The following is a 27,648-nucleotide window of genomic DNA, read 5'->3' as shown; positions in this document are numbered from 1 at the left end:
TTGGTCGATGTGCAGGGGTATGAGGTAGATATGTACATATACAGTGCGTCCGGAAAATATTCAGACATCTTCTCTTTTTGTTACGTTACAGCCTTATTCTAAAATGGATTAAATCATTGTTTACCCTCAATCTACATACAATATCCCATAATGATAAAGCGAAAAAAGGTTTCTATACATTTTTGCAAATGTATTAAAAATTTAAAACATACCTTACATAAGTATTCAGACCCTTTGCTATGAAACTTGAAATTGAGCTCCGGTGCATCCTGTTTCCATTGATCATCCTTGAGATGTTTCTTCAACTAGGTTGGAGTCCACATGTGGTAAATTCAATTGATTGGACATGATTTGGAAAGGCACACACCTGTCTATATAAGGTCCCACAGTTGACAGTGCATGTCAGAGCAAAAACCAAGCCACTGATGGAATCGTCTGTAGAGCTCCAAGACGACAGGATTGTGTCGAAGCACAGATCTGGGGAAGGGTACCAAAAACATTCTGCAGCATTGAAGGTCCTCAAGAACACAGTGGCCTCCATCATTCTTAAATGGAAGAAGTTTGGAACCACCAAGACTCTTCCTAGAGCTGGCTGCCTGGCCAAACTGAGCAATCGAGGGAGAAGGGCCTTGGCCAGGGAGGTGACCAAGAACCCTATGGTCACTCTGACAGAGCTGTAGAGTTCCTCTGTGGAGATGGGAGAACCTTCCAGATGGACAACCAGCACTCCACCAGTCAGGCCTTTACAGTAGAATAGCCAGACGGAAGCCACTCCTCATTAACAAGCACATGACAGCCCGCTTGGAGTTTGACTCTCAGACCATGAGAAACAAGATTCTCTGGTATGATAAAACCAAGATTGAACTGTTTAGCCTGAATGCCAAGTGTCACGGCTGGTGGAAATTAGGCACCGCTCATCACCTGGCCAATACCACTCCTACGGTGAAACATGGTGGTAGCAGCATCATGCTGTGGAGATGTTTTTCAGCGGCAGGGACTGGAAGACTAGTCAGGATCGAGGGAAAGATAAACGGAGCAAAGTACAGAGATCCTTGATGAACACGTGCTCCAGAGCGCTCAGGACCTCAGACTGGGGCGAAGGTTCACAAGTCTCTGAAAGTCCTAGAGTGGCCCAGCCAAAGCCTTGGACTTGAACCCTATCGAACATCTCTGGAGAGACCTGAAAATAGCTGTGCAGCAACGCTTCCCATCCAACCTGACAAGGCTTGAGAGGATCTGCAGAGAATGGGAGAAACTCCCCAAATACAGGTGTGCCAAGCTTCTAGCGTCATACCCAAGAAGACTCGAGGCTGTATTCACTGCCAATGATGCTTCAACAAAGTACTGAGTAAAGGGTCTGAATACGTATGTAAATGTTATATTTAAGTTTTTTTATTAGCAAATATTTCTAAAAAACTGTTTTTGCTTTGTCATTATGGGGTATTGTGTGTAGATTGACAATTTTTTAAATCCATTTAAGAATAAGGCTGACACGTAATTTTTTGGGGGGAAAAGTGAAGGGATCTGAATACTTTCCAAAGGCACTGTAACTAGGAATAAAGTATACAGTGCATTCGGCATATGAGTGTGCAAAGTATAGATAATAAACAGTAGCAGCATTGTATGTAATGAGTCAAAAGAGTTATTGCAAAAAGGGTCAATGCGGATAGTTAAATAGCTACCCGGACTAATAGGCCTGTAGCACTCGCATCTGTAGCCTTAAATGCTTTAAAAGGCTGGTCATGGCTCACATCAACACCATCATCCCTGGACCCAACTCATTTGCATACCGCTCCAACAGATCCACAGATGATGCAATCTCTATTGCACTCCGGACTGCCCTCTCCCACCTGGACAAGAGGAACACCTATGTGAGAATGCTGTTCATTGACTACAGCTCAGTGCTCAACACCATCATCCCCTCCAAGCTCATCAATAAGCTAAGGACTTTGGGACTGAACATCTCCCTCTGTAAATGGATCCTGGACTTCCTGATGGGCCGCCCCCCAGGTGGTGAGGATAGGCAACAACACATCCAACACACTAACCCTCAACACAGGGGACCCTCAGGGGTGCGTGCTTAGTCCCCTCCTGTACTCCGTTCACCCATGACTGTGTGGCCGCGCACGACTCCAACACCATCATTAAGTTGACAACAAGATGGTGGTAAGCCTGATCACCGACGACGATGAGACAGCTTATTGTGAGGTTAGAAACCTGGCAGTGTGGTGCCAGACCAACAACCTCTCCCTCAACGTCAGCAAGACAAAATACATGATCATACCCTACAGGAAAGGGCGGGCTGAGCGCACCCCCTTCGACAGGGCTGTAGTGGAGCGGAGAGCTTCAAGTTCCACATCATTAAGGATCTATCATGGTCCACACACACCACCACAGGCGTGAAGTGGGCACGACAACGCCTGGTCTCCCTCAGGAGGCTAAAAAGATTTAGCATGGGTCCTCTGATGCTCAAAAAGTTATACAACTGTACCATTGAGAGCATTTCACTGACTGCATCACCGCTTGGTATGGCAGCTGCTTGGCATCCGACTGCAAGGCGCTACAGAGGGTAGTGCGTAAGGCCCAGTGCAGGGCTCCCTGTCACCCAGGACCTCTATGCCAGGCAGTGTCAGAGGAAGGGCCTAAAAATTGTCACCCATGTCTTAGACTGTTCTCTCTGCTATCGCATGGCAAGCGCTACCGATGTAACAAGTCTGGAACCAACAGGCCCCTGAACAGCTTCCACCCCCAAGCCATAAGAGTGCTAAGTAGTTTTAACCTGTTAAAAGTTCTTACTCACATCTGCTACGTAGAGCGTGATCACACAGTCATCCGGAACAGGTGGTGCTCTCATGCATGATTCAGTGTTGCTTGCCTTGAAGCGAGCATAAAGGCATTTAGATCGTCTGGTAGGCTTGCGTCACTGGGTAGCTCGCAGCTGGGTTTCCCTTTGTAGTCAGTGATCATTTGCAAGCCCTGCCACATCCGACCAGTGCCAGAGGATTCGATCTTAGTGCTGTATTGACGGCTCGGTAGAGGTTGTTATGGGATTTCTTATAAGCGTACGGATTAGTGTCCGGCTCCTTGAAAGCGACAGCTCTAGCCTTTAGCTCAGTGCGGATGTTACCTGTAATCCATGGCTTCTGGTTGTTGACATGCTGTGTAGCCAATTAATAGATTAAATGTTCTTATCTGTTCTAATCAGGGCTGGAGGCGGGAGCTGTGGGTTTGGTGTTGTCCTACGCTGTCACCCTTCTTGGGAACTTCCAATGGACCATTCGTCAGAGTGCGGAGATGGAGAACATGGTAAGATCACATCAAAGTCCTAACTCTGGTATTGTCCATCCCCCAGCTCCCCAGGCCCAGGACATTTTACAATATGTGAAGGATTTTACCTGGGAATAAATATCCACAGGGAAAATAATCAAACCCATAGATCAAATCACATTTTATTGGTCACATACACAGCAGATGTCAATGCGAGTGTAGCGAAATGCTTGTGCTTCTGGTTCCGACCATGCAGTAATATCTAACAAGTAATCTAACAATTTCACAACAACAAAGGAATGAATAAGAATATGTACATATAAGTATGTGGATGAGCGATGGCCGAACGGCATAGGCAAGATGCAGTAGATGGTATAGAGTACAGTATATACATATGAGATGAGTAATGTAGGGTATGTAAACATAATATAAAGTGGCATTGTTTAAAGTGACTAGTGATACATTTATTACATCCAATTTTTTATTATTAAAGTGGCTAGAGATTTGAGTCAGTATGTTGGCAGCAGCCACACAATTTTAGTGATGGCTGTTTAACAGTCTGATGGCTTTGAGATAGAAGCTGTTTTTCAGTCTCTCGGTCCCAGCTTTGATGCACCTGTACTGACCTCGCCTTCTGGATGATAACCGGGTGAACAGGCAGTGGCTCGGGTGGTTGTTTCCCTTGATGATCTTTTTGGCCTTCCTGTGACATCGGGTGGTGTAGGTGTCCTGGAGGGCAGGTAGTTTGCCCCCGGTGATGCGTTGTGCAAACTGCACCACCCTCTGGAGAGCTTTGCAGTTGAGGGCGGTGCAGTTGCCATACCAGGCTGTGATACAGCCCGACAGGATGCTCACGATTGTGCATCTGTAAAAGTTTGAGTGTTTTTGGTGACAAGCCAAATTTATTCAGCCTCCTGAGGTTGAAGAAACACTGTGGACCATTTCAGTTTGTCTGTGATGTGTATGCTGAGGAACTTAAAACTTTCCACCTTCTCCACTACTGTCCCGTCGATGTGGATAGGGGGGTGCTCCGTCTGCTGTTTCCTGAAGTCCAAGAAAATCTCCTTTGTTTTGTTGACGTTGAGTGAGAGGTTATTTTCCTGACACCACACTCCGAGCGCCCTCACCTCCTCCCTGTTGGCCGTCTCGTCGTTGTTGGTAATCAAGCCTACCACTGTAGTGTCGTCTGCAAACTTGATTGAGTTGGAGGCGTGCATGGTCACGCAGTCGTGGGTGAACAGGGAGTACAGTAGAGGGCTGAGAACCCAACCCTGTGGGGCCCCAGTGTTGAGGATCAGCGGGGTGGAGATGTTGTTTCCTACCCTCACCACCTGGGGGCGGCCCGTCAGGAAGTCCAGGACCCAGTTGCACAGGGCGGGGTCGAGACCCAGGGTCTCGAGCTTAATGACGAGTTTGGAGGGTACTATGGTGTTAAATGCTGAGCTGTAGTCGATGAACAGCATTCTTACATAGGTATTCCTCTTGTCCAAATGGGTTAGGGCAGTGTGATTGCGATTGCGTCGTCTGTGGACCTATTGGGGCGGTAAGCAAATTGGAGTGGGTCTAGGGTGTCGGGTAGGGTGGAGGTGATATGGTCCTTGACTAGTCTCTCAGAGCACTTCATGATGACGGAAGTGAGTGCTACGGGGCGATAGTCGTTTAGCTCAGTTACCTTAGCTTTCTTGGGAACAGGAACAATGGTGGCTCTCTTGAACAGCAGACTGGGATAGGGATTGATTGAATATGTCCGTAAACACACCAGCCAGCTGGTCTGCGCATGCTCTGAGGACACGGCTAGGGATGCCGTCTGGGCCGGCAGCCTTGCGAGGGTTAACACGTTTAAATGTTTTACTCACGATGGCTGCGGTGAAGGAGAGACCGCAGGTTTTGGTAGTGGGCCGTGTCGGTGGCACTGTATTGTCCTCAAAGCGAGCGAAGAAGTTGTTTCGTTTGTCTGGGAGCAAGAGATCGGGGTTCGCGACAGAGCTGGTTTTCTTTTTGTAGTCCGTGATTGACTGTAGACCCTGCCACATACCTCTCGTGTCTGAGCCGTTGAATTGTGACTCTACTTTGTCTCTATACTGACGCTTAGCTTGTTTGATTGCCTTGTGGAGGGAATAGCTACACTGTTTGTATTCGGTCATGTTTCCGGTCGCCTTGCCGTGATCAAAAGCAGTGGTTCACTCTTTCAGTTTTGCGCGAATGCTGCCATCAATCCACGGTTTCTGGTTGGGGAAGGTTTTAATATTCGCCGTGGGTACAACATCATCGATGCACTTGCTAATAAACTTGCTCACCGAATCAGCGTATACATCAATGTTGTTGTTCAATGCTATCCGGAACATATCCCAGTCCACGTGATCGAAGCAATCTTGAAGCATGGAATCAGATTGGTTGGACCAGCGTTGAACAGACCTGGGCACGGGCGTTTCCTGTTTTAGTTTCTGTCTATAGGCTGGGAGCAACAAAATGGAGTCGTGGTCAGATTTGCCGAAAGGAGGGCGAGTGAGGGCTTTGTATGAGTCGCGGAAGTTAGAGTAACAATGATCCAGAATTCTGCCGACCCAGGTCGCGCATTCGATAGGCTGATAACAATTAGGGAGCCTTGTTTTCAGATTAGCCTTGTTAAAATCCCCAGCTACAATAAATGCAGCCTCAGGATATGTGTTTTCCAGTTTACATAGAGTCCAATGAAATTCTTTCAGGGCTGTCGAGGTGTCTGCTTGGGGGGGATATACACGAATGTGATTATAATCGAAGAGAATTCTCTTGATAGATAATGCGGTCGGCATTTGATTGTAAGGAATTCTAAGTCAGGTGAACGAAAGGACTTGAGTTCCTGTATGTTGTTATGATCACACCACGACTCGTTAATCATAAGGCATACAACCCCGCCCTTCTTCTTACCAGAGAGATGTTTGTTTCTGTCAGCGCAATGCGTGAAGAAACCAGGTGGTTGTACCGACTGATAACGTATCCCGAGTGAGCCATGTTTCCATGAAACAGAGAATGTTACAATCACTGATGTCTCTCTGGAAGGCAACCCTTGCTCGGATTTCATCTACCTTGTTGTCAATAGACTGGACATTGGCAAGTAGTATACTCATGAGAGGTGGGCGATGTGCCCGTCTAATAGTTCCTTCCGGCTGTATGTAATAAGAGTTAAGATTTCCTGGGGTAACAGTGTAAGAAATAATACATAAAAAAACTAAATACTGCATGGTTTCCAAAGAACGCGAAGCGAGGCGGCCGGACCTGTAGAAATATGATTAATTGGAATCAAAGGGTTTTAGTTGCATTCTGTCATTCAGGAATGTTCAGCTGAAACAGCTCACTTAAGAAAGTAGCGTGTGGATTATTGAAGTTCTGTAAAGTTCTATAATTTAGAAGCCATACTAGCATTAGACCAAGGTTAACCACACTCCCAGTCTCAAAGAGTAGGCTGGCAGACGAGATTAGAACCAGGTTTGTTTGTTTGATTGACATGGTTATTTATTTACCGTCCTCAGATGACGTCAGTGGAGAGGGTGGTGGAGTACACAGAGCTGGAGAGTGAAGCACCTTGGGAAACCCAGAAGCGTCCTCCCCCTGAGTGGCCGAGCCAAGGCCTAATCACCTTTGACTGGGTGAACTTCTCCTACAGCTCAGATGGACCTGTGGTCCTAAAGGACATTAAGGCCATGTTCAGGCCCAAAGAGAAGGTTGGCATCGTGGGCAGGACAGGTGCGGGGAAAAGCTCCCTGGCATCGGCGCTCTTCCGCCTGGCAGAGCCAGAGGGCAGGATCTACATCGATGGAGTTCTGACCTCTGAGATCGGCCTTCATGACCTGCGCCAGAAGATGTCCATCATACCTCAGGTAGCTACTGTTGGTGGGTCTTCTGTGGCTGCTCTGTCCCGTAGTCCTTCTGAATGTAGTAAAGGAAAGGCTTCTTGTTCAGATATGGGTCTGTTAGTGCTTAATACATGTTTCTGTTTGTGGCCAATCTGTTCTGCAGGACCCAGTGCTTTTCACCGGCACCATGAGGAAGAACCTGGACCCTTTCAGCCAGCACACAGACGAGGACCTGTGGAACGTTCTCCAAGAGGTACTGCTCCTCAGACTTCTATTGATACAGTAACGAGATATACTCACACACATTTACATACAGGTTAATGTGTGTTTTTGGTGGCATCGGGGTCTTATTCCAGTAACTGTTTCCTCTCCAGGTCCAGCTGAAGTCTGCGGTGGAGGAGCTGCCCAATAAGATGGAGACGGTTCTGGCCGAGTCGGGCTCCAACTTCAGTGTGGGTCAGAGGCAGCTGGTCTGTCTGGCTCGAGCCATCCTGAGGAAGAACCGCATCCTCATCATCGACGAGGCCACGGCCAACGTGGACCCCAGGTACAGAGCTGCCTCACACACACACACACACACACACACACACACACACACACACACACACACACACACACACACACACACACACACACACACTGTCTGTCCTTTAGAGCTGATCAGCAGAGGCAGCTGAAATGCTTTACGACTGGGAGGCATCTAGTAGTCAAGCAAAGCGTGATGGAGTTTCTTTATCTTGGTTGAGTCTCTTTCCTGAACTGTGTCTTGGCTCTGTAGAACAGACGAGCTGATCCAGAAGACAATACGAGACAAATTCAGGGAATGCACCGTGCTCACCATCGCCCACCGCCTCAACACCATCATAGATAGCGACCGCATTCTGGTGAGAGCTCTTCCCATCAAACAGATGTATATCTGTCACACACACACACACACACACACACACACACACACACACACACACACACACACACACACACACACACACACACACACACACACACACACCTCATCACTCATCAGTCATATAAATGAGATAAACCAGACTGAGCAGGTTGTGAGAAATGTACTTTTATTCTCTTTAATTTCAGGTTGATCTGAGATCTTATCCTATGTTTGTTTAGTTTACCCTGTTTACACTTCTCTGAAGGTGCTGAGTAATTAATTCAGTGCAGAGTGAAGTTGGTTACTCTCTATTGTAAACGGAGCGCTAGATCAGTGGTTCCCAAACTTTGGGGGTCGGCAGGGGGGGTCCCCCCCATCCCCAAAAATTGTTAGGTAGAGGTCTGAATTTAAACTTAATCCTGAAAGTTGTAATAGAAGAATGCCAAAGGTGCAGTTTTGTAATGTTTGAGTTTTAAAATGGCTAAAAAAAAATCTGCATCCCATGGCAAAATGTATAGAATTGCTGGAAATACGCTAAATAAGAGGCGTGTGAACAGTTTGTCATGAACAGTGCTTCAGCCCATAGAAAGACGGGGGAGGGCACGGGATGTTCCCCAGTGCTGGAAGTGGAGACTTAAGTGAAACAGTTTGGGAACCCCATAGATTTTCACTCCAGACCAGTTTAGCCAGGCTGACTTACTGACCTTTGACCCTGCCTTCAGGTGCTAGGAGCTGGTATGATCCAGGAGTTTGACGAGCCGTACGTCCTGCTTCAGAACCAGGAAAGTGCCCTCTACAGGACAGTCCAGCAGACGGGCAAGGCTGAGGCAGCTGCCCTGCTGGAATCAGCCAAACAGGTGAGCACTAACACTGCATCCCAACCCAGCACACACATTCTCTCAACTGAACTTGATTTATTTTCCAATTCACAATATTTTCATTCAGGCGTATATGAACAACGACAACAGCCATGGTCCAAAAATGGCCTTCTTTGAGACGGTTGTGTGACGGTGCAGGGACTTGACGAGCAGAAAGAGATATGTGATATCTGCCCAATTTATATATTTTTTCCCATTAATTGGTCTTTTAACCAATCAGATCTTTTCACATCACTCTAGCTGTGTAAACGCAGGCAGAGTAATTTTAATGGTAAGTTGTTGATTACTTGTTTTCATGCAAAATCAGGAAAGATTTCTGGAACTGACTTTAATATGCAGTGCTTTATCAGTTTTTTTAATTTAAAGAAGGAAGCAAAATGTATTTCCTTATTGACACTTTGCTGATGTGTGTTGCATCTTTAATACTACTTTCATAAGAGTGTTACAACAATGGAAGTAGCATTGCATTTTCATACTTTGTGCCTCAATCTTTTACTATTTGAACTGCTGCTACTCCTATTGATTTATTCTACTGCACAGTATCCTGACATCATGCTGCACTGTTTATGCAATCACTTTACTGGGCAATGGAACTAATTGGCGTGTGTATTCATATACGTGCAATAGAAAATTACACTTCACCATTGTACGCACATGAAAAGACATGCTGTCATTATGCTATAAGGGATTCAGGGATTCTCATGAGGATTAACTTGACCAAAGTGAGTAACCCATGTATGTCTCATGTATGTCCCATGTTGTTTGCATGAGTGAAAGCTGTGTGATGGACAATCTAGATCATTTAAAAGCAGGAATACCTACCCGTCAATGTGAAAATGCATTGAACTTTAAACTTATCTTGAACTTTGACTTATTCCCTAATGGGGCAGTTTAGAGAGACCTTGACCTTACATTTTTTTTTTTAAATGTATAATTTTGATTCCATTGGTTTTGCTTTTTAAAAATGTTTTGTAGTGGATGTAAAATTAAATTGTTTCCCCAAAGGTATTGTTATTGTACCTATAGCAACATAGTACCTCTTTTTCAAGTTTCAGATATGGATGTTCTTTCCACAGTGAAGTTTGTATTAAAATGAAGGTTACATTTCAAACAAACTTATTTAAAAGTCTTGTCTCATGTCACGTCTTCAAAGCAAACATGTAGTTGCTTTTCTTTTGGAGTTTGTTAATACTAATCAGTATTGACTAAAGAAAATGGACCAAAGTGATAACGCCTCAATTTCACACCATCTTTTCCTTTTCACAAGCTGGTTTTGTAAGCCTCATCCCACAATTATTTCCCTTTACCCTCTTCAAACACACAGTTAAACAGTGTTACACTATCCACCTTTAGATAAACCAAATATACACAGGTTTGACAAGTATATCAAGTATTTTAATGCATCATCCGTGACATTTTGCATTGAATAGTTTGTGAAATTCCTAATCATGATTATCTAAGGAGAACCTTGCGCAATGTGAGTAGGAGGATGCGTTATATAAAAGGCCAAGTAGGCTGTGTTTAGACAGGCAGCCTAATTCTGATATTTTTCTCCACTAATTCGTCTTTTGAACAATTGCATCAGATTTTTTTCAGACCTGAAAAAAATATCCAAATTGGGCTGCCTGTCTAAACACAGCAGTAGAGTTTTCCTTATCCAATCTTGTTCTGAGGACAAATGTGAATGGTTGGATGAAAGCTCAATGGTCAGTGGGCAGAGCTTGCAAGAGGTGAGAGTCAAATAAAGAACAGCCTTTTAGGGTTGGAGGGGGATGGGGGGTGTTAAACACGGGTTGTGACAGGCCAGTTTGAATCCGGCATGTGCCTTTGTTTTTATACCTTCCCCAACATCCCTCATCTACATGACTAACGGACTGAACAGCTTTAAATATGTGAAACAACCAGTGTGGTGGTCTCACCCTGATGGGGCAGGGATAGGGACCAGAAGGTTACAGGTTCTAATCTTGTTGATGCCAGAGGTTCGAATCTCTGTGGTTTTTCTTTCTAACCTTATCCCAACCCCTATTCCTGAACTTAACCAATCACCTTTGTTTCTGCCCTCGACAGATATTTTTTTTAACCTTTATTTTAACTAGGAAAGTCAGTTACGAACAAATTCTTATTTTCAATGACGGCCTAGGAACAGTGGGTTAACTGCCTTGTTCAGGGGCAGAACGACAGATTTTTACGTTGTCAGCTCAGGGATTCGATTGTGCAACCTTTCGGTTACTAGTCCCAACGCTCTAACCACTAGGCTACCTGCCTAGTCCTGTGACTTTCCTCACATAAACATATCACCATGCCAACGTGGAAATTAGATGATTTTACAATTGTATAACCATGTTCGATTAGGGGCTTTATTCAATCCGTATGGCCGAAGTTCCATGCTAGAGCGCGATTGAATTTGAAAGGCAATGTTCCCGCGTTTGCCCTATTCCAGGTAAACGCCACGTCAGCTTAATCAGAAATGACCTTTATATTTCAATCATGCTATAATGGGGATCTGCTGCACTACAGATTGAATCTAGCCTTTAAATCACTCTCAGAAATAGAAGTGATATTCATTCATGTAAACTCATCTGACAAGACCTGACGATGAGGATCAATGCTGAATATAAAAAGGCACATACAGTCAATTACAAGCTAGAAAAGCGCCCGTATACGCCATTTCAAGTCCCAGTGCAGCCAAACGTGATTTTCCTAGGGTAGGTTGCCAGTTCGAATCCGGCACACGACTTGTTTTTCAACCTTACCCAACATTCCTCACTAATCACATTTCTAATCTACATGACTAACCATTTCTTAACCCAGTGCAGTCAAACATGATTTTCCTGTGTTTCATATACCTTTCCACACTGTTGGAGAAATACTATGAAATTATGAAAATGATGATGCCCCTGTAGTGTAAGAGCTGTTTGAAAAGACTGCCTGAAATTTCAGCCTATTTTGGGATAGAGTTTTGGCCTTCCATGGTGACATCACCATGCAGTAAATGAGTTAGACCAATAAGAAAGAGCGTTCCAAACCTCTCTGCCAATAAGCCAATTGTCAGTTTTCCCCTCCCACTCAGGACACTCCCACACAGTATTTGCAACATTTTTGCCTGAGAAATTGCCCTTTTGACTAAATATTTTGTGGGATTCATATTCAAACTACCTGAGTATTGAGTTTCAGAAGACATTCGCAAACTCTATTTGGTACATTGATGCAGTGACTACAGCAGATACAGTAAATAATGCATTTGGAGCTGCTGGTGCAAATAAGTTGTAAAAAAGTTACATTTGACATGAGATTGATTTGGTATGGCTAAATAACTTTCATTTTTACTTTGAATACACATTACTACATTTAAGATATGAATTATACAAAAACAGATGAATCATAATCTAAAACTGCTGCAAAAAAATGGAAACCGCACCAGCTCAACTACATGACGTAGTTTATACTTTCAATCAGATAATAGGCCACACAAATGAATCTAAGGAAAGAGTTCTCAAATTTTGGCCCTTGTAAATTGTATACACAAGTCGTCTGGCAAAAAATACTTATCAGTCAAGTCACAATTATACAATCAATTTTAACATGGGTCTCGATGGTTATTTCTTTAAATTGATTGATTGGTTATTGAATGTTCGTTTAAATGATAAATAAAAACTAAATAAGGGACAGTTAACGTTTAATGTTATCCCACCACGTACTTTCCCAACTTTTTTAGCTTGGGGAAAAAATCCCTACAACTGCGTAAGTGGATTTAACTCAACTCATCCTGTGGCACGCTGGACCAAACAGTTCCACCTCTTTGCAGATTCCTGTCCAAATGGAGTTTCCAACATTGAGTTTTTGCTGGGTGATAAGGAAGATTGTTGATCTCTGTAGACTGGAGAATGCCATGGGACTGCAGTGCCAGCCGACTCCGAGGAGCAGTACTCCAGGCTTTAAACGATAGTCAAAGCCTCCTCCAGGTTGTTACAGGGCCGTCTCAAAGATGCAAGTTGCCGTCTGCTTCGACCCCCTCCGTTGGTCGTACCGGGACGACTCCGGCTATTGTATGCCTGAATCAAGATGAGACAACCGGTGTTAGTGTATGCCAACCCGAAACGCCAGAGGTATGTGGTGGACGCACAAGAACACAACTCCCACACATCTGTGTGGTAGCATTTCCCTTTGAACATTTCTAAGCTATTTCACTGGCATAGAAAAGAGTGGGAGAGTGAAGTAGACATGCTCTGTTGAGTCAGTGTGCTACGTACCTGTTTAGCTGACTGCAGGAGGGCAACGGCCTCCTGCCTGCCTGTCTGCTGGACCATCTTGAAGAAGATACCATCGTGGTTCTGAAGTAGGGTGTAGGGCTCATCGTATGCGTGGATCTGACCCGCGACTAGAACCTGGGAACAGAGTCAAGTTATATAGTAAGTAATCTATGGTCCATCTTTGGGGATCCAAAAAGGACCTAACAAGCCCTTGGACATTAAATGAAAACAAGTGTATTTAAGGAAAAAACAAAATTGTAATACTGAAGAGTAGACCGATACCCAGTTGGACGTGTTGGGTGATCATTGTGACTGGAGAGCTCTCACCAGAATGCGATTGCTGTCTATGTTGGCGATGGTGAGCACGGTGCATTCCCTGAATTTGTCTCGTATTGTCTTCTGGATCAGCTCGTCTGTTCTACAGAGCCAAGACGAACAGACAGGTGAGGACACACAAAGCTGGGAGGAAGAAACACTCACACTTTTGTCTACTACTAGATGCCTCCCAGTCTTATGTTGCATTCATAACCAAGTGGGAAGTTGGTAATTACCAGCTGGATGCATTCACATGCTTTCTTATTGAGAAAAGACAAGTGGCTTATTGACAACAAGCTGCATCAAACTAAAATTACAGCTATCATGCCTGTTAACAAATTTGTGTTCGAAAACCATATTACTAAATAGCTTTTTATTTAAAAAAAAATTATGTTTTTACTGTTTCATTTAACTTCCAAAAATGCTGTTATTGAGAATTTCCTTAGTCAGAGGTCAGCATGTGAGAAAAGTCAGAGCTCAGGGATGATAGACGAGTTTCCCCACTAGTAATTACCAGTTGGCGGGGCCTTCAAGTGGATTTTTCCCAGTCATAAGTGATAAATACCACCTTCCCGCTTGGTTATGAATGCAGCATTAAAGCATATCAGCTGCCTCTGCTGCTCAGCTCTAAAGGACAGACGGGAGGTCTGTCCTTTACGTGTGTGTGTGTGAGAGAGAGTGTGTGTGTGTGTGTGAGAGAGAGGAAGCTCTTTACCTGGGGTCCACGTTGGCCGTGGCCTCGTCGATGATGAGGATGCGGTTCTTCCTCAGGACAGCTCGGGCCAGACAGACCAGCTGCCTCTGACCCACACTGAAGTTGGAGCCCGACTCGGCCAGAACCGTCTCCATCTTATTGGGCAGCTCCTCCACCGCAGACTTCAGCTGGACCTGGAGAGGAAACAGTTACTGGAATAAGACCCCGATGCCACCAAAAACACACATTAACCTGTATGTAAATGTGTGTGTGAGTATATCTCGTTACTGTATCAATAGGAGTCTGAGGCGCAGTACCTCTTGGAGAGCGTTCCACAGGTCCTCGTCTGGGTGCTGGTTGAAAGGTTCCAGGTTCTTCCTCATGGTACCGGTGAAAAGCACTGGGTCCTGCAGAACAGAGGGACCACAAACAGAAACATGTATTAAGCTCCAACAGACCCATATCTGAACAAGAAGCCTTTCCTTTGCTACATTCAGAAGGACTACGGGACAGAGCAGCCACAGAAGACCCACCAACAGTAGCTACCTGAGGTATGATGGACATCTTCTGGCGCAGGTCATGAAGGCTGATCTCAGAGGTCAGAACTCCATCGATGTAGATCCTGCCCTCTGGCTCTGCCAGGCGGAAGAACGCCGATACCAGGGAACTTTTCCCTGCACCCGTCCTGCCCACGATGCCAACCTTCTCTTTGGGCCTGAACATGGCCTTCATGTCCTTTAGGACCACAGGTCCGTCTGAGCTGTAGGAGAAGCTGACCCGGTCAAAGGTGAGGAGGCCTTGGCTTGGCCACTCAGGTGGAGGACGCTTCTAGGTTTCCCAGGGTGCTTCACTCTCCAGCTCTGTGTACTCCACCACCCTCTCCACTGACGTAATGTGAGGACAGTGAATTAACCACGTCAGTCCAACAGCCCTGGCTTTTGTACTAGCATGGCGTCTCTAAGCAGCCCAGTACATCATTGGGGGCGAGCTCCCTGCCATCCATGAAGGAAGGCCCAGAAAATCATTAAAGACTCCAGCCACCCAAGCCATAGACTGTTCTATCTTGCTTCTGCACAGTAAGCAGTACCGGTGCATCAAGTCTGACAGCAACAGGCTCCTGAACAGCTTCTATCCCCAAGCCATAATACTTCTAAATGGCTAACAAAATGGCTACACGGACTATTTGAGTTATCCTTGTATTTAATTTTGTCTCTATGCTCACTCACAGGACTACACACTCACTTAATTTGCACACACACAAATACATACAATCGTCATATTAGCTGCTGCTACCCTGTTTATCATACATCCTGATGCTTAGTCACCTTACCCCTATACATATCACCTCTTTCACTCCAGTATCCCTGCACATTGTAAATATGGTACTGGAACCAACTGACCCTGTATATAGTATGCATACTTAATTTCTAGTGTTCTTATTTCTCATGTGTTTTTGTTCTCTTGTTTTTAGTACTACATTGATATTGATTACTTCGTTGTTGGGTTTAGAGCTAGCAAGAAAGGCATTCATTCCGCTGTACTTGTGCAGTACGTTAAAACGTGAAACTAAAAGCACTATAGAGAGCGGCATTAAGAAGCTTCAGAGAACCCTCAGGCTGGATTCTTGAAAGAGCTGTTATGGACGAACATTCCATCCTGGCATGAATACCAGCATGAACAAGATGAAAGGCCAAATAGACCAGGAGGCACTTTCAGAGTCACCACTAATAGTTCTGAGAACTGGGTTACACATCTCAATCAACATATTTACAGACTAAGTTCTCTGGTAGGTTTGTAAAGCATCTTGTGAAGATGCAGGGCCAAAATGTGTCGTGGCTCACCTGAATGAAGTCCACAAAGGTCCAAGGTAAGTACGCATCCAGTTAGCCGATGTCCTTAGAGAAGCGGTTGATGACTCTTCCTGGGACACAAGAGGAGTGAAGACCAGGAATTTAAAGACTTTTCTTTCTTTGTTTACAGATATATTATGTCTGACTTCAAGTAAACACAAATGCAGTATCCCTCAACACAAAACTGTGGCAACAGAAAATTGCTTTCCTTATATGTTCCAGTTTGTGCATGGCTTATGGCTCACCAATTGGGTTAATGTCAAAGAAGCGTACAGGCGTCCGGAGGATAGAGTTGAACATGCGGTTGTGCAGAGACTGAGCAGCTTTCACCAGCACATTGAACATAATCAGACTCCTGGCAAAGCCAAAGATGAGAGTTGCTCCAGTCAAACCTGAAAACACAGATTTCCCATTTTAGGATGTTACATTTTGAAGCACACATTTTGTAACACAGACACACAAAGGTTATGGAAAAAGAAAGAGCCTGCATGACACTATTCTAGGAGTAGCAAAACAATTTCCAGAGTAGGGTTTCCACTGTGTCTCACCTGCGTAAATGCCGAGGTAGAAATCCATGTTCAACCCTTCAGTGACGTTGACACCATTTTGGACGGTCACAGTGCCATTAACGTTGAGCTTCTCCTGCCCTGTCAATCACAGAGGAGACAGAGCTAAAGCAGAGAGCCAGTCCCAACACAGCATATTAAAAAGGGTAACATGACAGTTGCATGACTGGAAATGGACAGTGAAATGATGTCTTACCAATAGGCCAACCACCAGTCCTGCAGAATATATGCTGCCTGCACACAAAAACATAAGTATGTTAGTAGACCTTTATCATTTAATGAAGTCGTCATCAGATTGAGTTTCTTCAGCACTACTAGTGCTGTTTTTGACCATGTAGTTGTACTGGGGTTATGATGTCATTACCTGAGCTAGGAACTGGAGTAATACAACTCCTATCAACACCAGGATGTTGGCGCCTGCCTTCAGGTACTTGACATAGAGGCTGACGCCGATGGTCCCCTCCGAGCGGCTCTCCTCGACTACTGTCTGGACAGGCTCTGCCTGCATTACACACAAACATCATAGGATTTATTGGGGGTTATTCATTAAAGCCACTGCAAATAAAATGATGCATGATATCTGTGCAATGTGATGTTAAGTGAGTCATTCTGTGCACTCTGTGTAGGAGAAACTCTGTAGAGGTTCAAGCACGAGGGAAGTTGAGAATTTACACAACCCCTGTGTTGGGGAATCTGAGCATGTCAACAAGATACAAATTAACTTCTTTTTAATGGAATTATGACTTTGCTGTGGCAAAAAAAGTATATATTACGTGTGACTAAAGAATTTCAGTTCATTATTATAGCTACTGCCTTGGGCCAAATCAATGTAATGGTGTAAAGGCCGGATCTCTATGGCAAGACATCATTCACCCAAGTGTCGTCAAAATCGGGTCAGTGCTGTCTGAGATATTGCGTGTGACGGACTTTGCTGTGTCTGGCAAACTTCTACTAAAAGTTTGTACGCACTGCCTTCTTGTGGACAAAAAGAGCAAACACAGGTAACTTTCTTCACTCACTGCTTTGCTACAAAATATCATCAGGGAGGGACACAGAGTGAAAATGGTCCTAGCGACTGTATCTAAGAGCTGAACAGGAAGTGGGGGGGACCCACAGGAAGCTGTTCAGTTCCATCTTTAACGGAGCGTTTGGAGGAGGTGTGAGAGACCACTGAATTCTGCGAGAGGGTGCAGCGAGCGGCTTTCAGTCTCCGCCCCTGGGGCTTGTGTCCTCCTCCTCTTGCCTCTTCAGCAGGGAGGTGAAGTCGACCCCAGAGCGCTGGAGTTCGCTGTACGTCCCCTATGTCACCATGTGACCCTGAAACTGACACACGAAAGTCACACCTCAAAAAGCGTCCGGAGTTTGCATGTAATGTATACAGTTGAAGTCGGAAGTTTACATACACCTTAGCCAAATACATTTAAACTCAGTTTTTCACAATTCCTGACATTTAATCCTAGTAAAAATTCCCTGTCTTAGGTCAGTTAGGATCACCACTTTATTTTAAGAATATGAAATGTCAGAATAATAGTAGAGAGAATGATTTATTTCAGCTTTTATTTATTTCATCACTTTGCCAGTGGGTCAGAAGTTGACATACACTCAATTAGTATTTGGTAGCATTGCCTTTAAATTGTTTATCTCGGGTCAAATGTTTCGGGTAGCCTTCTACAAGCTTCCCACAATAAGTTGGGTGAATTTTGTCCCATTCTTCCTGACAGAGCTAGTGTAACTGAGTCAGGTTTGTAGGCCTCCTTGCTCGCACACGCTTTTTCAGTTCTGCCCACACATTTTCTATAGGATTAAGGTCAGGGCTTTGTGGTGGCCACTCCAATACCTTGGCTTTGTTGTCCTTAAGCCATTTTGCCACAACTTTGGAAGTATGCTTGGGGTCATTGTCCAATTGGAAGACCCACCTACGACCAAGCTTTAACTTCCTGACTGATTTTTTTGATGTTGCTTCAATATATCCACATAATTTTCCTCCCTCATGATGCCATCTATTTTGTTGGAAAAATTACTTGTGTCCTGCACAAAGTAGATGTCCTAACCAATTTGCCAAAACTATAGTTTGTTAACAAGACGTTTGTGGAGTGGTTGAAAATCGAGTTTTAATGACTCCAACATAAGTGTATGTAAACCTCCGACTTCAACTGTAAGTCTGTCTCTGTGCATTTATACAGGTGTTCCCATGTGTGTTTACATCAACTTTGTTTACACTAAAACCTCAGTGTAATACATGGTAACACATACCTCCCCCTGCTTGCAGTGTGGGTCCTGCATTAACTTAAGCGCATAGGGTAGTGCATGTGTGCTCCTATGTAGTCTTAAAGTGTGTGTGTGGTATTTGGGTTCTCTGTCACCTCCCTGGCCAAGGCCCTTCTCCCCAGATCTGTGCCTTGACACAATCTTGTCTCGGCGCTCTACGGACAATTCCTTCGACCTCATGCCTTGGTTTTTGCTCTGACATGCACAGTGCATCTGTGGGACCTTATATAGACAGGTGGGTGCCTTTCCAAATCATGTCCAATCAATTGAATTGACCACAGGTGGACTACAATCAAGTTGTAGAAACATCTCAAGGATGATCAATGGAAAGAGGATGCACCTGAGCTCAATTTCGAGTCTCATAGCAAAGGGTCTGAATACTTATGTAAATAAGGTATTTCTGTTTTTTATTTGTTATACATTTTTAAAAAAATCTAAAAACCTGTTTTCGATTTGTCATTATGGGTTATTATGTGTAGATTTCTGAGAAACAAATGATTTAATACATTTTAGAATAAGTCTGTTATTTAACAAAATGTGGATAAAGTCAAGAGGTCTGAATACTTTCCGAAGGCACTGCATAGGCATAAGGCTGAGACAATAAGACACAGTGGCAAAATAAATTCAACCACACCCTTGTTTCATCACAAAACCGGAGAGCAACATCTGTACGGTGAAGTCCATAAGGCATATTGCATGTAACAAACATTTACATGACCTACACAGCATGGTCAAGCAAGTTAATGTTGCTGAAGTTTTTGGACTACTAAACAACTATTGATTTAGAACCACAGAGAGTTACCGCTAGTTGAAAAGAAAACAGGAGCTGCCTCCCCTATTCCAGCACCATTTCAACTTCAACATTTCAGCATCATCAAATCACCTATGCTTAGTCTAATACAGTGACAACTAAAAGATACCAAAAACTATTTTGTCCAATCAATGCAAGCTAAATATGATGTTGCTGTCCATAGTACTGGTTTGTGTGTGCGTGCGTGCGTGCGTGCGTGCGTGCGTGCGTGCGTGCGTGCGTGCGTGCGAGTACAAAAAAACATGTTGACTCATCCTACTTGTAGAGAAACGGCAATGCCATCCTCCTCTCTTTCATTTGGCCGAAACAGTCTATGATTATGTCATACAGTAGGCCTACAAGCTTTTAGTTTTAGTTTTCCTAGGCTACCTGGCTAAAATGCTTGCAGAGTATGGTAAACCAGCCATGTCGTGGACACCGATGTCTCGCTTCCGGACAGGCTGAACACCTTCTTCCGTTGCTTTGAGGATAATACAGTGCCACCAACACTGCCCGCTATCAAGGACTGTGGACTCTCCTTCTCTGTGAATGGCGTGAGTAAGACATTTATTAACCTCTACAACATCGGTGGATCCCCCACAGGACGGTTGAGCTAACGTAGGCTAATGCGATTAGCATGAGGTTGTAAGTAACAAGAACATTTCCCAGGACATAGACATATCTGATATGGGCAGAAAGCTTCAATTTTTGTTAAACTAACTGCACTGTCCAATTTACAGTAGCTATTACAGTGAAAGAATACCATGCTATTGTTTGAGGAGAGTGCACAGTTATGAACTTGAAAAGTTATTAATAAACCTATTAGGCACATTTGGGCAGTCTTGATACAACATTTCGTACAGAAACACAATGGTTCATTGGATCAGTCTGAAACTTTGCACATACACTGCTGCCATCTAGTGGCCAAAATCTAAATTGCGCTTGGGCTGGAATAATACATTATAGCATTTCTCTTGCATTTCAAAAATATATATTTGTATTAACTTTTACCAGATCTAATGTGTTATATTCTCCTATATTAATTTCACATTTCCACAAACTTCAAAGTGTTTCCTTTCAAGTGGTATCAAGAAAATGCATATCCTTGCTTCAGGTCCTGAGCTACAGGCAGTTAGATTTGGGTATGTCATTTTAGGCTAGTCAAGGATCATATCACCTGCAACCCTAGACCCACTTCATTTTGCTTACTGTCCCAATAGATCCACAGACGATGCATTCGCCACCAAATCACACTGCCCTGCCCCATCTGGACAAGAGGAATACCTATGTAAGAATGCTGTTCATTGACTATAGCTCATTAACCCACAAATGCTGATGCTCCAGATACTCAACTAGCCTAAATAAGGCCAGTTTTATTGCTTCTTTAATCAGAACAACAGTTTTTAGCTGTGCTGACATACTTGCAAAAGGGTTTCATAATGATCAACTAGCCTTTTAAAATGATCAACTTGGATTAGCTTATTCAACGGGCCATTGGAACACAGGAGTGATGGTTGCTGATAATGGGCCTCTGTACACCTATGTAGATATTCCATAAACAATCAGCCATTTCCAGCTACAATAGTCAATTACAACATTAACAATGTCTACACTGTATTTCTGATCAATTTTATGTTATTTTAATGGACAAAACAATTGTTTTTCTTTCATAAACAAGGAAATTTCTAAGTGACCCCAAACTTTTGAATGGTAGTGTATATGTATATATATTTTTAATCCATTCCTTACTTAGATGTATGTGTATTTTGGGTATATGTTGTGAAACTTAGATATTACTTGTTAGATATTACTGCACTGTCGGAGCTAGAAGCACAAGAATTTCACTACACCCGCAACAACATCGGCTAAACACGTGTATGTGACCAATACATTTGATTTAGATTTTTTATTATACCTCAGTGGGAAAACGAGCTCGGGCCTGCTGTGCATGTGCGGCAACTGGGCGCACACAGGGTTGCCATGTCTGCTGTTTTTGAACACATTGGGCTACTTTCAAAAAATATGTCGCGGGTGAAAATGTATTGGCATTGGGCTGCTTCTAAATTGCACGCGGCCGCCACGGCAATTTCATAAAAATATATATTTCACCGTGACCTGCTGCTGCTGACTATCAGGCAGTGAGGCAGCCTGTTTCTGAGTGAGTGGGAGTGGTGGGGAAGGACGGAGGAGTGTCAGCACGTGCAGGTAGGCTGCTTAGATTGTCATTATGGAGACACCTATTTCCAACCCTTTTTCCATGAAACATATTAACACGCTAGAGCTGATGCGCATCAAGAAATAACGGTGACAAAGCACGATAAATTCCCTCAGAGGTGGTATAAACTGCATTCTAATGTCAACTTTACATATGGTAAACCAGATGAGCCAAGTGTCGCAGTGGTCTAAGGGCACTGCATCTCAGTGCAAGAGGCTTCACTACGGTCCCTGGTTCGAATCCAGGCTGTATCACATCCGGCCGGGATTGGGAGTCCAATAGGGCGGTGCGCAATTAGCCCAGCGTCGTCAAGGTTTGGCCGGGCCATCATTGTAAATAAGAATTTGTTCTTAACTGACTTGTAAAAAATAAAAAATGATCAAGGGTTTTACACATGCTCAGTTCTTGGATCTCAAGCGCTGCGCCAGTGGCAATTTGAAATGGAAGTAAATGAACTCCCTCACGTTTTTCTGTTATGGGGAAAAGTCCAGAATGAAACTGACATTAAATGTGGAGAATTATAAATTTGCATCTGTTGGCCATCAATTAGCTTATTTATTTATATGCATATTTAGGCTAGCCTACCATTTTATACAATAAATATGTGGAAATGATTATATAACTGGAGTCATTGCAAATTTGTGCCACTTGTATAGCCTAGCTGGAGCTGGCAAACGGGTTTAGTAAATAGCATATAACTTCAGTTTGTTGTTGTAACCTTGTGTTATTATGCAAATATTAATGGCCATGTTTAGTTCAGGAAATGGGAAGTTATCAATTATGATTATGGTCACAGTTCTGTTGCAATTGCTGACAGACACGTTTTATTTTGGGACAATCTGTTTCATGTAGCGAATCTGCTGTTCAGTGCGTTTGTATGGGCTAATAGCCCAAAATTATTTTGTGTCATATCATTTTGTAAGGCGATGCCTGCATCTAGCTAACCGAACCATGACGAAGTTGAATTACAATCATAAACCCAGATTTTAGTCAGTAGGCCTAGACTATGCCTATTGAAATGATCTTGCAGATAGGCCATTTCTAATGGTTTGCAGTCTTAACATCTGGCACATATTAAAGGCACAATTGCTAGAAAATAGCCTAACATTCGTTTTTTGAAGTTTAATAAGGGCAAATTATATTTTCTCTTGTGACATATTCAAATTAATTTATTAGTCACATTAGCTCGCAATAATTGTTAATTTGATGGTAAACCGAATTTTGCTTAGGTCGTTAGAAGTTAAGTCGAGATTCCTTCTTAATTCGCTCAATAACGTTATGGGGAAATTGTTTATTGGTTAAATGTGGCAACTCCTCTCTTGCTGCGAAAAAAAAATGTGGGCTAGTTTTCAGGCCTTGTGTGTGGGTTTTAAGTAGTCATTGGACTGTAAATTTAGTAACACCTGGCAACCCTGGGCGCACATGCGCTCTAGACTTATCAGGTCAGGCAGACCGGTTGTAGTTTTTATGGCCGATATAACGAGCTGGTGGCGAAAACTTTGATTAAACAATTCAGGGACGGAAACAAATAAATCAGATTACATAATTATATGTAAGGATAGTACATTGATATACAATTACAAAATCATCTGTAATTGTCAATAGTAAAACAACGCTTAAAACGATGTTGAAAACAGAAAATGAATGTGAATTCGTCTGGACACGGTAGACTCCTCCTCACCGGTCAATTTATTTACACATTTTGGCATGGTGTCATTACACAACAATGGAACAACTGAAGAGAGATGTGCAATTTAATCCATTAACAACAGCCAATTTTTTTTCACGGGTGTTTTTCTGGTAAGTACACAACGCTGTTTACAGTTAACACTGTAGCTCGATATTTTGAAAGTAGCCAGTTAGTTAGGGATAATCAACAAGGGGCTGGCTATGCGTTCTATGGAACTATTAATTATTTTCCAGAGAACACAGAGCCCCGAGTTGAATGCTCTGCACCATTGGTTACTGCTTACTCAGGCAAAAAGCAAGTTTAGCTTTAAAAAACAGATACAAAAAACGCAATGTATCACAGCGCCTCTCTTTCTAAAGATCTACTTTAACTGTATATATAAATATGTATATATGAATAGTGTGTAAATAGTATTTTTGTTGTCTCTTGGTGTCTTTCCTATGTATCACTTTTATTTAATTTTGGTGGGAATTTTTTATTGAACTTAATGTCATATCTTATGTTGTTGGTCTTGTTCTGTACTTTGTAACGTGTCTGTGTGTTTTATGTGAATCCCAGGAATAGTAGCTGCTGCATGTGCACTGAAGTAGCTAGCAAGTTTACAAGAAGCTAGCTACAGTAGTTGCCTTGATAATTTGTTTTATAGAAAATCAATAAAAGTTCACAATAAGTTGCAGAGCATTTGATTTGCCTGCTAAAACCATTGACAACTGCTTGCCGTTTTCAAGGGATTGTTAAGTAAATGTTGATATTAACTATTTGATTGTAATACAGTATCATTAATAACCTCTTGAAGCAACCTGGTCTCAGATCATTTTGTATGGTTATGTATGTAAATCCTACAGTATAGACTCCATTTAGTATGATATGTAACATTTCGTATGGATGTATTAATTTGTGGATGTCCATTTCGTATGATATGTTATGAATTGCAATTCGTACAATATGTTAAACATTTTCAAAGTGTACAATATGTTATGAATTTGCAAACGTACAATATGTCAGGAATTTGAAAAATGTATGATATGCTACGAATAGTTAGAACTACACATTTACAATTTTTCCATGCCAAACAATTGTGCACGTTTAGCTCTATCATCAGAGTTATACAGCAAATAACTGCATGGTGTTCATGATGAGTAAACATCAATTGATCATGTAATTACAGATAAGTGAGGGTAGCCTCAAGATATATCTGTATTGGCCACCATTAATTGTATATTTGAGTGACATAAAAGTGAACTATACCTGACAAGTATGAGTGTTTTAGGTGAATTTCCCAATAATTTATGGGCTCTGCCTGTCGAGCAGTAGAAGGGCCCATTTGTGACCTACCAGCTCGATTCGGTCTTATGTAGCAACATTTGAAATGGTGTTTTTTACATTGGATAGAAGTAAAGCCTCAGAGCTAGAAAATTGTATATCATACACTACAGAGGATCAATGGAAAAGTTATTCTGCTTTGAAAGTTGATTAACTTGTAACCCCACTTTTGAGAAAATGGTCCTTGAATGTTTTGGTACACCTACTGGAGAGCTCTTTGTCTACACTCATTCAGCATAGTTCACACCCTCATAAGTAAGCCTTAGCCCTTCCCATCTCTTTAAGGATTCACATGAGGCCATGTGCTAAACAGAGGGAGTGCAGAAGTGTACTGAACAACCAAATATTTCAAGACTAAAGGCTGGTTTATACTGCGTCTATCGACATGTCTGTAGACAGTTATCACAGTGGCATCATGAACATTCTATTGTCGTCCGACATCAAACTTGAAATTGTCGTTATGAAAAAGTATAAACACAAAAACTGCAGGCTGCATGACACCAATAAACCCATCTGTTTTAAAAATGAATTTAGTATGTGTCAATGTAGCAAACCAGGCAACTAAATACAACTTTCTAAACAATGTTTTGGTTCGTTTCGAGCTTCAAATAATGACCATATCATATAGCTGACCATCTTAACTTTAGCTAATTTGTATGAATTATTACAGGAAAATAAACTTACAACAAGATCATTATTTACAAGTTAATAGCAAGCTAATTGCAGAAAATAGCTTACGGTTGTGAGTGTGATGAAATACAAACAGGGCATTCTACCAGATACTTTTTTTTACTTGGACACTGTCTCATTGGCCTAACCTTATATCCTAATTTGACTTTGGTGCAGGTCATGTTGTTCTTCACATTACCGTCTCTGGTAAACACACACTATATCAAAGTTTATTTGTCACATGCACAGGACACAGAAAGTGTAAACGGTACAGTGAAATGGTTACTTGCATAGTGCAGTCTTTTGTTCAGACATGTAGCTAGCTAGCTAAACAATGAACCATAATCCCAACTCATAATGTTACTACCCTGCATGAATCTGCAGGTAGCTAACCAACTAGGTTCAATGTTAACTAGCTAGCTAACATTAAGCTATAACTAGCAATGCAAATAGCTCCGAGATACGAATAATATTACGACACAGATCATACATGTAACATTAGCTATCAAGCCAGCCAGCTAACGTTAGCTAGTTGGCTAAGAGGAGGCTTTAACTTGCATTGAAAACGACTTTCTGAAAAATTTGAAACTGGTCATATCTGAAAATGTAGATAGCTAGACTCTTAACCTGTCACGGATGCCATGGTTGTCCTTAGTTTGAAGATGTACTCTCGAGAAAGGTGTTTTATACAACAGCCTGTGTGTCCTCTTTTTGACTCCCTCCACATATTTGCAATCAAAAGCCAGAATTTTCTCAATCTCCTTAGCTATCATACTCTGCTTCCACCGGGCATTCCACTGATTTCCAAACTCAGCCCTCCAGAAAGTGGAGAGCAGCACTTTTGCAGTTCTTCGTGATATCTTTTTTTTTTTTTAAGCCACATTAGAAATAACGACCTACACATAGTACAAGTTAGTGACAGAAGCGTGCTACATGGCAGTCCAATCCGAACTCATCTCTCGACATGTCCAGCCCATCCATTATCTCAGCCAGAAATGGCTAGCAGGTAGGTTCCTGTCTTTTTCCGGGGCTAAACCAACTATGCTCGTAATTTAACAATTTTATTTGTATTTACAGATGGCATACACGTTTGTTATTAAGGCAGATTCAAAAGGCACTCGCACATCTGAGCAATCTTATTTGCAGGTGCATGGAAACAATTGAACAAGATGAAGGAAAAAGGAAACCGCACACTGCTCTTGATAGTATCACGTGAGGCCGATACGTAAGCTTATTAAATATTGGTGATACTATCAAGAGCAGTGTGCGGTTTCCTTTTTCCTTCATCTTATTAAGGCAGATGAAAAGTTCACATGTTCCAGAAGGTCAAAAATGCATTTTGATCAAATATAAATGTTTACGTTCAAATGCCTCTCCTGTGAAGTAGTGACGCGCGACATATGCCTAGTTTCCTGAAATGAGTCGATGTACACTTAGCTGATAATGTTTACTTTGCAAGCTACCGTTAGAAACTTTGTACAGTTGCCTGAACATAGTGGTATGTAAACCCAACGTAGGCATACCTAGCGAAGTATTCAGACCCCTTGACTTTTTCCACATTATGTTACAATACAGCCTTATTATAAAATGGATTGAATACAAATATTTCCTCATCAATCTACACACAATACCCCATAATGACAAAGCGAAAACAGGTTTTTTGAAATGTTTGCAAATTTCTTAAAAAGAAAAAACAGAAATACCTTATATTCATAAGTATTCAGACCCTTTGCTATGATACTTAAAATTAAGCTCAGGTGCATCCTGTTTCCATTGATCATCCTTGAGATGTTTCTACAACTTGATTGGAGTCTACATGTGGTAAATTAATTTGATTGAACATGATTTGGAAAGGCACACGCCTGTCTATATAAGGTCCCACAGTTGACAGTGCATGTCAGAGCAAAAACCAAGCCATGAGGTCGAAGGAATTCTCTGTAGAGCACAGAGACTGGATTGTGTCGAGGAACAGATCTGCGAAAGGGTACCTAAAATGTCTGCAGCAATTGAAGGTCCCCAAGAACACAGTGGCCTCCATCATTCTTAAATGAAAGAAGTTTGGAACCCCCATGACTCTTCCTAGAGCTGGCCACCCGGTCAAACTGAGCAATCGGAGGAGAAGGGCTTTGGTCAGGGAGGTGACCAAGAACATGA

At 42.7% G+C, this 27,648-nt stretch overlaps 2 protein-coding genes, 1 long non-coding RNA gene and 1 pseudogene across 5 annotated transcripts in view; 2 read left to right on the top strand and 2 right to left on the bottom strand.

Moving 5' to 3' along the window:
• The window catches only part of LOC139532279 (ATP-binding cassette sub-family C member 4-like), a 53,560-nt gene extending 43,580 nt beyond the window's left edge, over positions 1 to 9,980 (top strand). For 2 of the 3 annotated variants that reach the window (XM_071329694.1, XM_071329696.1), the window contains exons 23-28: positions 3,206 to 3,306; positions 6,777 to 7,124; positions 7,264 to 7,353; positions 7,475 to 7,647; positions 7,879 to 7,984; positions 8,709 to 9,980. In XM_071329694.1, the coding sequence (XP_071185795.1) occupies positions 3,206 to 3,306; positions 6,777 to 7,124; positions 7,264 to 7,353; positions 7,475 to 7,647; positions 7,879 to 7,984; positions 8,709 to 8,981 (1,091 nt within the window). In that variant the 3' untranslated portion in view covers positions 8,982 to 9,980. The remainder of the gene's footprint in view (positions 1 to 3,205; positions 3,307 to 6,776; positions 7,125 to 7,263; positions 7,354 to 7,474; positions 7,648 to 7,878; positions 7,985 to 8,708) is intronic. The other variant, XM_071329695.1, reaches the window with a different exon arrangement.
• Positions 9,981 to 12,286: 2,306 nt separating this feature from the next.
• On the bottom strand, positions 12,287 to 13,252 carry LOC139531373 (uncharacterized). Its single transcript, XR_011666351.1, has 2 exons — positions 13,115 to 13,252; positions 12,287 to 12,916 (listed from the first exon to the last, which is right to left on the bottom strand). It is a non-coding gene; the product is annotated as an uncharacterized lncRNA (long non-coding RNA).
• A 165-nt stretch (positions 13,253 to 13,417) lies between these two features.
• On the bottom strand, positions 13,418 to 16,703 carry LOC139532947 (ATP-binding cassette sub-family C member 4-like; annotated as a pseudogene).
• A 6,557-nt stretch (positions 16,704 to 23,260) lies between these two features.
• Positions 23,261 to 27,648, top strand: part of LOC139532323 (ATP-binding cassette sub-family C member 4-like) — a 46,442-nt gene continuing 42,054 nt past the window's right edge. The window contains exon 1 of the mRNA XM_071329783.1: positions 23,261 to 23,612. Coding sequence (XP_071185884.1) covers positions 23,539 to 23,612 — 74 coding nt within the window. The 5' untranslated portion in view covers positions 23,261 to 23,538. The remainder of the gene's footprint in view (positions 23,613 to 27,648) is intronic.

This window comes from Salvelinus alpinus, chromosome 10 (genome assembly GCF_045679555.1).
Source record: "Salvelinus alpinus chromosome 10, SLU_Salpinus.1, whole genome shotgun sequence".
Classification (NCBI taxonomy): domain Eukaryota; kingdom Metazoa; phylum Chordata; class Actinopteri; order Salmoniformes; family Salmonidae; genus Salvelinus; species Salvelinus alpinus.
The sequence above is the reverse complement of the archived record's forward strand: the minus strand, read 5'-3'. Positions and strand labels throughout refer to the sequence as shown.